The sequence below is a fragment of the Actinia tenebrosa genome, unplaced genomic scaffold (assembly GCF_029948245.1).
Source record: "Actinia tenebrosa isolate PJP-AT-01 unplaced genomic scaffold, QUT_ActTen_1.0 PGA_scaffold3__52_contigs__length_22856419, whole genome shotgun sequence".
Lineage (NCBI taxonomy): Eukaryota > Metazoa > Cnidaria > Anthozoa > Actiniaria > Actiniidae > Actinia > Actinia tenebrosa.
The window spans coordinates 20,247,227-20,260,131 of NW_028292580.1; the positions used below are offsets into that span (position 1 = coordinate 20,247,227).

Below are 12,905 nucleotides of genomic sequence, written 5' to 3' on the forward strand. Positions count from 1 at the left end.
TTCATCAAATGGATTTTCGTTACCAAATGGGTCAATTTGGCACATTTGTTTGGCATGGCCAAAGGGGTTATCAAAATTAAATTTAAAACTTATTGTCAATAAGTTTAACGAGTTTGTAAATGTATACTATCAATTCTGCAAACGAAAGAAACGAAAATGTCTGCTGCGCTGAAAATGTACCTAAAAGGATTTATAAAATATATTTAAATTGTGAACAAAAAGCAATTTTCTTATATAAAATACTTACTGAAAATAGACTGATTACAACTTATCACTAAAAAATAGAAAGTGAATCGTTCATGGACGAAACTGGATAATATGGAAAACTTCCAATAAATATTTCTATATTTTATTTTTACTTTCACAAGAATATAATAGATTCTAAAGTGATCTTCATTCATCTAATATAGGTGTTTCCCAGGGTCGGGTTTTGATTGACAGTTGTGTTCACATGTGATAGTCAGTGCGTGGGTAATATTCTTCGAGAAGGCTTTTCAAGGTGACCGGTTTAAGGCAACAAAATTGAAGTCCAAACATTCGGCCAATCAGCTTCATTTAGAATCGTCTATATCAACCTCCGCAATTTGTTAGAATTTTTAATTACTTCCAAATTTATACGTGCTGCTTTAGAGGTGGGCTACTCTTTCATTGACTAGTAGCCTCTGGAAAGTGAGTGTGGCTTTGAAACGCGCTCACTGTGAATAGATTTAACAGAACATAAAACAGTTGGTAACTTGAAAAGAAAGCAAGAAAGTAAGGAGAAACGCCGTTTTACTTTCTAAAGGTAAGTTTACAAAATATTTTCTTCAAATATACACTTTGTATATGAAAGTGACCAGGGGAAAAAAATAAAAAAACACTGAAAATTGTTTTCTCGTGGTAGGAACTTTGAGTTGTTGATCGTTTCATTGATGAATTTCAGTCATTGAAACGAGCGTATTTTGGTGAATATCATCCACAAAAACGGCAAGGACTTTGAGAGGAATATCCCTCCTTCTAAAGCTTAATCGAACTTGAATTGTTTTTGGTATATTCGCCTGATTTTCAATTCAAAATATGTTAGATTGCTTCCTGTTTTGAGGAAGATTGAACCTTCCCGGAAGACGATGTCAGTCATGCTTTCAAGGCTTTCACGAGGTCAATTCAATTTAGCTTTCATTCACTCTGCCGAATACAAATGCCTTCCATAGACAATTTTTCCTTTCGAATTTAATAAATGAATCATATGACCACAGGAGCCACGTTTTATAAAAAGAAAAAGAGATAAACAACCTTTATGTAATTTATTTTATTCGAGGTATCTGCTGTTTTTGCCGTGAAAAACGAGGTATGGCGTAGGCAGAAATTGAGAAGGAGATCAACTGCGCTTACAAAAAGATAAAACTCTAGCTTAATTTATATTTTAGAGCACTTGTGCCAGAAATCATTTGTTTGATTTTACGATCAGAATTCCTCAGCATGGCGTGTTTTTTCAAAAGTATATCCACAATGCTTTGCAGGCTAGCACACAATAGCCGGCTTTTGTAGTCATAACACCGCTGTGTTCCTCGATAACAGACTGGTTTATACCAGGTTTATACAGGGTTAAAATATCCTCAGTTAAGTAAAGGATGTACAAATTCAACAATACAAACACTTTGAAACTTCTTGGACCTACACTAGAGCACACGAATATGAAAATAACTGTCATACGCAAACAAGGCTAACTAACACTACTACAGAAATTCAAAACAAGAGTATTTTGTGTTCTTAGTTCGGCATAGAGAGGTCTGGGCACGATCTAGCCACACAGTGTCATTGTACAGTGATGGCTTTCAAAACAAAACACAGGTCAAACATTTATCACAAAGACTTGTTTAAAAACAGACTTGCTGTTTTGTTTAAAATCCAAACCTCAAATATATATGCACGGCTTGATCTCACTGACATACGGGTAGTCGATCAGGGTCATGTCAGCTTACCACTAACTCACTAATCTGATTCACGTTTTGGCCGCAAATCAGCTGGTTATTATAAATGTCATTCTTTATTCAATATATAGGAATTAATATATTTCTTTTAAAGTTAGTTGTATCACCCTGCAAAGCTCAGCATAGTATTAATATAAAGTCACATGTTTTAGGCGTGGATATATTGTTGATCATTCGGGCATGCGTCGTTGCACCCAACGGGTCAAAGACAAGGTTGGGTTTCCATTTGCGCATGCGTCCGTTATTATTCTACGAATCACAAATCTATCAAGCCCCTTGAGGTAATGAGTGGATTTAACGCCAATTTGACGCCAAGGCGGAGCGATTCCTTTTTATTAAACATAAGCATTTGTCGGTATTCTAAGATAGTCAATATAGCTTTCTTTCAGTTCCTTAGCAACTCCGCCGGACCAATACTAATATATGTTATTACTAATAACCCGTTGATTTTAAATTTTCCTCTTTTTTTATATATATGATGAAGCTAAGGGAAGTTGATAAACTGAAATCGTATATATCGATAATGAGTTATTTGTAAATGGATTATTTCGTATTCTATGGGGAGGGGAGGGGGTAGGTTTAATACACAGGCAAATGAACATCTTAGTCCCTAACTGGAAAAAAAACGCTGACATTAATTTTTAAGGGGAGGTTTGCACAGCACCGAAAAGGCGCCAAAACCGGCGCCCTTTATCTGCTATTAGAAAGAATACCGTTCACTTTAAAGACAGATTAGCTCAGAATTATCTGTTCACTTTACATCATTAATTTGTTTTTGTTTCCTGAAGAAGACTTGGCAAAGAAAACAAGTCGTACTCTAAAACGTGCCAAAATCTGAAGCATGTTTCTAAAAATGTCTTGCTCCAGTTACCAAGGAGTTGTACAAAAACATTATTGTATTTGTATTTTGGCTGTTTAGGGCAAGCATGTTCAAAGACTAGCAGAAGAATTGAAAAACAATTATGAGTTTATGATAATTAATTCAATTCAATTCCCGATTCACTGAACGTATGGCAAACGTTTCCTAAAATCACATCTCTTTTTACAACTATTAACTCAAATTGAGTTCATTCGTAAGGCATTCACTAAAGCGTAGAATAGAATATTAAATGGTAAGTCTATTAAATGGTTATCGGAATTTCGTTTTTGCTAAGCTAAGATTTTTATTCAGTCGAGAGACATTGACCTTTGGACGTTTTAACGCCTGGTGTTGCCACAATAGATAGGCCCGAACCTATCTTCGATCAATAGGCTGTGGCAGTTCTTCTAGTGACGTTCAAATCTAATCAAAATGACGATAAACAACCATCTGATCATTCAAAATATATAAATATCTTTGTTCATCCACCTTTTGAATGCTTCTTTGGGAAGAAAAGAGTAAAATAAATGCAAATGAATATAAAATATTGCGGCGTAATGCGCCCCTTCCATTAAGAGTCAGTGTGACACTTTTTTTTATTATTCTTTAATTTAATATTCAGTATTAATAGCAAGCAAATAAGTCTGATAATTCTATGTACAATAATAATAATCTTTATACTGTACAATGAAGTCGACTTTGAACCTATTTACAAGAGTTTCTAACAATAAATCTTCACAATGAAAGGCTTACTCAAGCGCAAAGTTCGACTTCATTCATTGTAAAACAAAGGTCTTTGTCCTCGATGTTGTTTTTCTTGGGCCTACCATTTGAACTGTTCCGGTTCTGATAGCAAGAACAATGGAAACCAATGGAAACGACAGTTAAAAAAACTGTCAATGCATCAGCTGATGGTGCATATTTTACATAATGTCAATCTTTAGATAGACCTTACTTATTTTAGGTCAAGTTTTTTAGGATTTTTTTTATCTTAAAATCGTTTTGTTCCTCTGAAAATAGAAAAAATGCAGCCAGGAGACCTGATAATAATCAAGTAATCTTGAGCTTGAATGAACCAAATATCGCTATTTGTTCGTCTTATTTCAGTATTACATTTTCACAATATATACATAAACCTTTAGGCGGCCGTCATCAAAGTCTTTTATCTACTTGGAGCTCCGGCAGATTGTAATTTTATTGCCATGGGTTTGAGCTCCTGCATAGCGCAGTCCTTCGCACTTTGCTGTAGTGATACACACTGATCAACTTGATCTCCAATCATGGCCAACATTCTCCCTACAGCTCGACAATTCTGAGCATCTTGACTTGTAATCTTTTTGTGACAATTTTCTGAAGCGCTATTCGTTTTGGGAAGGTTTGGGCTTTCGGAGGACGTTGGCCCCATTGCCATTGTTTATAGATTATTCAACCACGATTCTTATTTTCAACAATATCCTAGAAGATTAAAAAAATAAAGAAATATTACAGTCAAAACAATTCAAATATTTATCTTTAATTTAGGAACATTTTCCCCCAACGATCAGTTATTTAAAAATCTTAAAGTTGTGACATTCGATATTTTTTTGGGAGAGTCATGGGCGAGAGTTTGAGCCATGCTTGAATAAGCTTGCCCGATGTCAGCCATTTTCGATTGTTATGAAACAAGATCGAAAATAAACAACCCAAAAACCATGATCCTAAAAAGATTTCACCCAAAAAAATCAATGATAATCAAAGGCACGACGAAAATTTCACTAAATTATTTTCGATTTTGTTCGAAGATAAGCAGCGATGAATCCCATAAGCTACTACTTGTTGCTGTTTTCGATCCAAAGATCACATTACTTAAGATTTTTTCCTCCGCAGGAAGAAACATTTTAAAAAATACATAAATCACCTTTGATATTAGCCGTCTAAATTCCTCTTGGTTCTTGGCTATGATTGAATCATATTCCTCAAACTTTAAAAGGGTAAGGAACGATCTTGCTTCTTGAACACCTCAGCCTTGCGTCCAAAACAAAAAATTCCCGCTAAAAAATAAATCTGCGTATTGATGTTCAAAAGAGTTTGAGAAGAGTCAAGGCCATGTTGACATGAATCGAGCATTCTGATTGGCTTAGAAACAGCCTTGCGGTTTCATCGTGTGACGTTCTGTGACGTACACATAATAGATCTTAGGCTATTGTCTTTGGACCCAATCAGAAGGCGGATAAAAATGTCGATGATGCATTACCACAATGTGCTCACGTGAATAAATATCCCCTAAACACACCACGTTGCAACCACGCTGAATTTCCCCGTCATTCCTCATGATTTATTCATCGCGGAAAATATTAAAAGCACAGCTGTCAATCCATTTATGTAAAAACATACATTTTTTGACTAATCCAAAAACAATGACAGCGCAAAATTTACACTGACTAAAATGATGTAGGAATATTCATTATTTTTAGTAAAAAAAAAATCCATTCACAGCTTCACAATCAGATGAATGAATAAAATATTACAGTCAATATTCTTTTTATTTGTTTCAAAAAAATATATAATGTTTTTGCAAACATCTAACCTTACGAATTGTACTTTCGCTTTCGGTTTTTGTCTTGTATTCAGTTTTACCATTAAAATACTGAAAATGTAGAAAATGAAATACGCGTAGTAGTTGTTACCAAATTTTAATACCCATGAACGTAAATCTGTGAATGAAATTTTGACGCCATTGATTACTAGTGATGAATTTGGGAAAACTACCTAGGATATTTCATCATTATTCAGTAGTAGCGTATTCTCCTATTAGTCGATGACTTTATGTGGTAAGATAAGAGGTTCTGTCTACTAGTGGATGAATGGGCCAATCAGAGCGCGCGCGCCTAACATCAAAGGCTCGCTTCCTCTTTCACTATACGCCATTGCTGGGTCTTTTCGCCGTTAGCAGACGTTAAAATCAGTGATCGAATTTTCCTCTCTCGCGCTGCCCTTGCTCTATCTTTTCTCGTAGAATCTCGCCCTGCAAAGCTTTCAAGACATTCCTAAACCCTTCATGTTAAGAATTTTAAATCCTTCGTGACAACAGACAGAAGAATCGTAAGTAGTTTGGTTTCGGTAGTAACTGACTGGAGTCGCCATTGCGTGCCATAGTGAACTGATTGTAGTGAAAATTCAACAGTGTTATCATTTGATTTTACTCTATATTTGAAGCTAATTCTTTGATTTTTTTACTCCATAGAGCTCAAAGATTAACACTACACCATCGAAGACCAGCAAAACATTTGATCTCTTGACGAAAGATTGAAACGACTCAGTTTGAAAAAAGCGAAGAAACAGTAAACACAAAAATTCCCTCGAAACGTAATAATGGCCGGTGCGACAGCTGCTTTGCATCTTGAGGACTTTTCTCCTTCTCTGGACACTTCTGCCTTGTCTTCTAGCGAAAAGGACATCCTTCAGGAGTCTCTCTCTCTTATTTTTGACTATGTGTCGTTTCGTTTAAGGAGTAAATTCGACCAGAGTCAGTTGGTTGGTTTACCTCGACATTTTCTGATCCCTCAAACTCCTTCAACAGCAGAAAGTAAACTTCGTTCACTTGCTTCACACATGGAGGCAGAATACCCGGACTTGTTCGAAACTGCTTGCGCAAAGCTTGATTTTACACCGGCGACGGCTCGCTCGACGTTTTTTAGCGTTGCGAAGGAGATTTTCCAAACGGGAATCAACTGGGGAAGGATTGTTGCGTTGTTCACATTTGGAGGAGTCGTAGCTCATCACTTCGTGGATAATGAAAGACCCGACATGGTCTCTCATGTTGCCGTTTGGATTCCACAATTTATCGCAGATCACCTTCTTTCATGGATTATAGACAACGGTGGATGGGTAAGAATAAAATCCTATCAATTTTATCCCGTCTTCAGGCCTCCAACTCCAAATATTTTTTTTTCTTTTTTTTTATATAGATATTTTAGTTCTTTACCTCACTGCAACTGATATGATAAAGTTATAAAAAATATTGCCTTAATTTTTTTTGAGGTGTAGATTAGCTTCAAATTTTAAATACGTAATATTATCACCCAAATTTACTTGATTATTTGCTGAAAAAATTATTGAAGAATTTTTTTATTTTTTTTTAATTTTATTTGTTTGTTACTGTTTTGCATATTTTGTTTACTTACTTTTTCAGTATTTTTTGAAAAACAAGATGTCTTACTGTGTTTCTTGTTATTTAACTTTATGCAATATCTTTTTGAATTAAAAAATATCCTTTTGAAAGAAAACTTATCCCAAAGAAAAATTACTTATTCTTTTTATATTTGCTTACTTCAATTCCAAGAAAAATAGAAAAAGTGGAAAAATGAAATATTAAAAAGTAACCAGTTGTTTCTAGAAATCAAATTGAATATTCTATTTCGCTTGTGACTCGTGTTTTTAGGAATGTTTCTGACTGTACAGTAAGCCCACCAATCAATAAGTTCTAATACATCAATTATATTGTTCTTTGCTTAGTGAAATTCAGTGTTATGCTAATTTTCAGTTACTCTTAAACATGAATTTCAAAACGCACCATAGACATCGCCTGATATTGTCCATAATTTCATTAGCTTAAATTCAAACACTTCAAAAGCTAGACTTTCTGTCTCGACTGGTTCAAAATGAACTCTCTCATTTAAAAAGATATTTCATTAATCCCACAAAAGTAGCTTTTGCTATTGACAGTACGTATGATCATCAAAAGTCATAACTCTGTCAATGTCCAGGAATTAAGGCAGACGGCAGCCAAATGGCAAAGATATTTTTTGTTAACAGTATTCTTTGGTGATGAGGATCTTTTCCTCTGATATTTCTTTCTCATTCCATTCCTCTTGTCTCTTGATATTTAGTAACTATTGTGATATCCCACTGAAACAAGAATTAAGTTTCATTTTCTTTGCACTTCTAAAATGAAATTCATTCAATATTTTGGGTAGAAACAAATACCTATGATTGTTGCATTCAAAAATTCATTTTACAATAACTTCCTAATTTCTCTCACGCCGATTGGATATTTTTTGTCATCAATAAGAGGACAGACAGATAAAGCTGACGTCAATGAGCGCGCGCTCTTTCCGTTGGTTGTTTTGATCGCTAAAAATGAGAAGTTTTATCGTTTTTGTTATTGTAGAAAACAAATAGACATCAGTTGTTTTTTTTGCTTCTGTCCTTTTATTGACGATAAATTTCGTCATCACATTGTCAAAGTAGTATGTGGATCCACTTGGCTAAGCCTTGTGGATCCACACTACTTTGACAATTTGATGATGCAATTTATCGTCAATAAGAGGACAGACACATTAAAAACTGATGTCTATTTGTTAAATTTAAAAAGGTCAGAAAACGAATATTTTTCATTTCTAATTTTGCTTGATCAGCTTTACTTACAAAAATATAAATTGTGCTTTTTACTATTGATTATCATTGAAATCCATATATATATTATATATATATAGATATATAATAGATATAGATATCAACAATGCGCAAGAACCTGCAGATGTGCATGAATTGTGAATTTTTTGTTCCTTCAATTTACTTGTTTATTTCAATCTATTGTGGCTATTTTCAATATTACACAAACTCAGTAGTTGTGAGTTGTAATTATTTTATTTATTTATTGCAGTAAAACTTCACTGCATCAATGACATATTCAAATCTAAGACAAAATTATGGGGTTTTTTTATTGAAAATATTGAAAAATGCTGAATTGCATTTTGTTATGACTAATGCAAATTACGCAGACAGATATTAACCCCAGGTCAAACCTGATTAACTTTAAAGCACTTCATTAATAATGATATTTTTATCACAGGATGGCTTTGTCAAGTATTTCTCAGAGTCGTCTCCAAGCCTATGGAAAGGTTTATTTGCAGTTGGAAGTATTTGTGCAGCAGGGTTTACCATGCTGGCTCTGAGTAAATAATTGAATATGATCTCTGAAGCACCTATTGAAAAAAATATATGTATATGAGATGTGAAAAACAGATGATGTTTATGTCCTTACCACTTAAATTCTAGATATATCTATTGAAAACACATTGAAAAATGACAAGCCTTTGCTAAGAGGCACTGCAAAAGTGTGCTTCTGAACCAATATTACTGCTGATTAATCTTTTTTCCATTCTGGAAAACGTGGTTTGCAACATTTGCAAATGATCATTTTCATTCAATTATGCAGACATTTCTTTATCATTAATCACATTAACCCCCAAAATAATAATTTTCTTACTTTATCTCTTTATCTCTTTCTCTCCTAATCTTTGCTCTAAGTTCAGACATAAACACGCAAAAGCTCTGAAAAGAGACTAAATAGCAAAAGAAGCTGCTGCTACCCTGCTTGCAATCCCTAGCTCATGGCCTTTCAGCGACTGATATAGAAATCAAAACAAACTGAACATTTGCAGCTATGCAAATTGAAAGACTCAAAGTCTTAAGAATGTGTGTGGGTGAGTGGAGTGTGGTGTGGTGTGGTGTGGTGTGAAAGAAAAATAAAGGAATGTGTGTGAAAGTGTATGTATTCATATGGAGCAAAAAGTGTATTTTCTCTGTTATCTATATCAAGAAATATGATAGGCAACAGAGTGGTTACTGTGGAAATGAGAACCTTGAGTAAACCACCTCGACAGATATTCATTCATTAATTATTCAAGTAACTATTCTAAAATCTATTTTCTTGTTTTTCACAACAATACAGTAGCACACATTATTTACCATTCTCTTTATTGATATTCCTCTGGTCTACATTCAAATTCACATTTTTTTAGTTCTATCCATTTTTCTCTTTTCTTAATTCCATTAATCTACACATCTTACTCGTACTCTAATTCCTGCTTTCCATTTTTTTTTTTTTTACTTCTTTCATTTTGGATTTAACTTCTGTTAGTGTAAATATTGTTATATTAATTTTTATGTTTAAATAATGGTGTGGTGTCTTAGATTGGGTTTATATATATGTTATGGTTTGGTTTTATTTTTGTTGTTGTTTCATCATCCTGTTGTGGTCTTACTTAATGTTCTTTCATTTTGGATTTAACTTCTGTTAGTGTAAATATTGTTATATTAATTTTTATGTTTAAATAATGGTGTGGTGTCTTAGATTGGGTTTATATATATGTTATGGTTTGGTTTTATTTTTGTTGTTGTTTCATCATCCTGTTGTGGTCTTACTTAATGTTCCTCTTGTATCTAAGTGTTGATATGATACTCAAACATGAGAGTGATTGCTCTTAACCATGAAATGCTGTATAACTGTCATTAAGCATTAGTTCCTGTCTTGCATATTCCAGTTTAATATCAGATTGTTATTCTGCCACTGATAGTTCACCAGAAGAATATCTAATAGGTCTTTTGCAACCAACAGTCACGTACTGATAAATCACTTTCATAACAAATCAATGAGCCAGTTCATTCTTTAAGAATCGTTTTCAGTGCACATGCAATTTTATCCCGAATTTTTTACCTTTGACAAATTCAGATAAAATCCCTGCACACTGAAAACGATTCTTAAACTATGAACTGGCTTATTCAGCCAAAGGTCCCCTTGGGAAGGCGTACTGGATGGTAAACAAACTTTAAACTGCTTTGTATCTTGAAATCGAAAGTATCTTATAAAGGAAAAAAATATTTGTGAAAAGGTTTTGGATATGACATGTTTTCCAGTAACCCAAAAATCTTTAAATAAAGGAAGTTGTTTTTGTTTTTGTTTTTTTTGCCATCCAGTAACAATCACGTGTCAATCTATTGCAAAAGGCCTATTGTCTGTAAAGATTTTTTCATTTTAGCTTTTTAAGTTTTTTCTTATATTTTTTCCAGATTTTTCCACATATTTTCTTAGCAACCACCCATATTATCTGTGGAACCGCTTTTAAGCTTATATCTTGTAAGCTTGCTTAAAATTACTCCTATTATTATTTGATAACTGTGTAAAACTGTTATAAAACAGATATTGAATGAGTCCAGGAAATAGACATTCATGCCCTTTAACCACGTCGGTTCTGGGTTTACAAAAAATAGGATCTGGAAATTTGGGGAGAGTACCTTTCAGTGTTGGTGCTTTCCAACCGTGGGGAAAAGGCAATAGTGTTTATTTTGATGGAAAATATACTTGTAGAAAGTCTTAAAATGTTATTGATTGTAGAACAAAACTGCCCTTAATCTTATGACAAGCCTTATGAAATGTCCTATTACATGAAAATAGGTTTTCCCTATTGCTAGGGGGCACTAGGTAGGGTGACCTTAGCAATAGGGTCATCCTACCTTCACGTATTTAGTACCTTGTGACCACTTCTGTTCATATTATGTGTGACTTGTGTGAGTTCTAAGGTGTTATAACTCTCACCTTGCCTGTTGTCTATAACCTGACCACACCCCATGGTCTCGTATAGACTTTGACATGTAAACTTACCCCAATGTCTATACTTAAAGTATAGCATTACCTGAAGCTTTCTTTCAGTTTTGAAGCATGTCTTATTTCACATTGAGACAATTAAACTCAAACCTTTGAGAAACTGATCTTGTTTTGTGAAGTGTTTTATATGAGTAGAGTTTTTTAGGCATCCCTTGATACCATGGTTTTTCTATTGGTTCTCTGGTTTTCCTCCCTCGACAAAAACTAAAGTCACATCAAACAGTCCTCAGAATTACATCCACCCGGATGATCATAATACTTTGACAAACAAAAACTAAAACGCTAAATTCCTATTCAATCTATGATTTATCTTTACCTTGACTTGATGTTGATGATAATAATGATAACTGGGTCCGTTGTGAGTTCTGCCCATACTTAGATCAGTACTCCTAAATTCCAATTCGATCATGGAATGATGGCCACAGGTTTGTTAGCCACTGGCTATTAAGTGCAACCCTCGTGGAAAAAGGACGTTATTAATACATGATGAGGCTGTAAGCCGTGTGGGATGGGCTCGGAAATTGTATAAGAACATGCGTAATAATTTACCTATTACGCATGTTCTTAGATCAGTATAAGCAACACCCCTACCACTTCGCATGGTAGATCAGTACAGAGGTCCAAATTTCCCTCAAAATGTTCATGACTGCAATATATGTTCTTTGTTTTCACGTTACGTCATCTGGTGGATTTTAGCAAAAGATTCCTCTTTGTCTTTTGATCCTCTTGGGAATGGTTGAAAACAACCAATACGTATACAGTATAAGCAATTCCCCTACCTCTTGCTGGTGTTCTTAGAGATTGTGTATTTCACTGACAGCCCACTTGTAGTAACCACATTCATAGTTTTCAAGACTAAAGTAAGAATATATCACTGACGTTGATTTCACCACCATGGACATTGTTCAGCTTTTATCGTTTGTAGAAAACATGTTATGGATTAAAATACACGCACAAAAAAGTCGTACCGACCAAAAACATGGCGCGTAAAAATTATCTGGGCATCAAAATTCTGATTGTGCGCAGATTTAAATCCCCAGCAGGGCCAGTTCCCACCCTTTCCTACCTTCAAGCAGCGCCAGGACGTTCCGATGTGACGCAACTGAGGCGGTTGATCTATGTGACATCATTGATGCTGACGATGACGTCATGCGCAGCAGCGGCTTATCGACCAAAATGAAAAATAATACATAGTACTATATTTAGATCTTTACTATTTTAGACATCAGCCCTTGCCAACGTAAAGGCATGTTTCGTTTTAATTTCTTTCATTCGTGACTTGTTTTTCTAATATTTTCTAATTGTTTTCAATAATTACTTCAAGCTACCACGAAAAGGAGCTTCCAAGATTTGACAAAAAATGATGGAAAAAAATTGCGAATCGAATACTGAAAAATTGCATAATTTCATCTATTCTTAATAACCATTCATGCAAAACTTTCTCTCCATTTATCCTTTCCTTAATTTTCATTTTTCATTTTTTATTTTTCTTTCTTTTCAGTTCTATTCTTCATACTTCGTGAAAAAAGCTGCTAAACAAAAAACAATTCAGAAACGAAACGTGCGTAGTTACATGTTCAATGACGTCATCTACTGATGGCGTGTTAGTAATGACGTCAGTATGTCTCACAACATCAGTGTACTGTTA

At 34.3% G+C, this 12,905-nt stretch overlaps 1 protein-coding gene and 1 long non-coding RNA gene across 3 annotated transcripts; one reads left to right on the forward strand and one right to left on the reverse strand.

Annotated features, from left to right (window-relative positions):
- Window positions 1–536: 536 nt before the first annotated feature.
- Window positions 537–11,361, forward strand: LOC116297096 (apoptosis regulator Bcl-2). 2 transcript variants are annotated; one of them, XM_031705256.2, is made up of 3 exons: window positions 537–784; window positions 6,053–6,696; window positions 8,663–11,361. In XM_031705256.2, the coding sequence occupies exons 2-3, from the start codon at window positions 6,181–6,183 to the stop codon at window positions 8,771–8,773; spliced, it is 627 nt and encodes a 208-aa protein (XP_031561116.1). In that variant the 5' UTR covers window positions 537–784; window positions 6,053–6,180; the 3' UTR covers window positions 8,774–11,361. The 2 variants fall into 2 exon arrangements, with proteins under 2 accessions (XP_031561116.1, XP_031561115.1); XM_031705255.2 differs by lacking the exon at window positions 537–784 and adding an exon at window positions 5,717–5,910.
- Window positions 3,417–5,142, reverse strand: LOC116297097 (uncharacterized). Its single transcript, XR_004197192.2, has 2 exons — window positions 4,727–5,142; window positions 3,417–4,284 (listed from the first exon to the last, which is right to left on the reverse strand). It is a non-coding gene; the product is annotated as an uncharacterized LOC116297097 (long non-coding RNA).
- Window positions 11,362–12,905: the final 1,544 nt, after the last annotated feature.

Excerpts from the sequence above, each read along its gene's own strand:
- LOC116297096 (XM_031705256.2), top strand. The coding sequence starts at position 6,181 with ATGGCCGGTGCGACAGCTGCTTTGCATCTTGAGGACTTTTCTCCTTCT. Across the intron at positions 6,697-8,662 it reads TTATAGACAACGGTGGATGG|GATGGCTTTGTCAAGTATTT; the intron begins GTAAGAATAAAA and ends TTTTTATCACAG.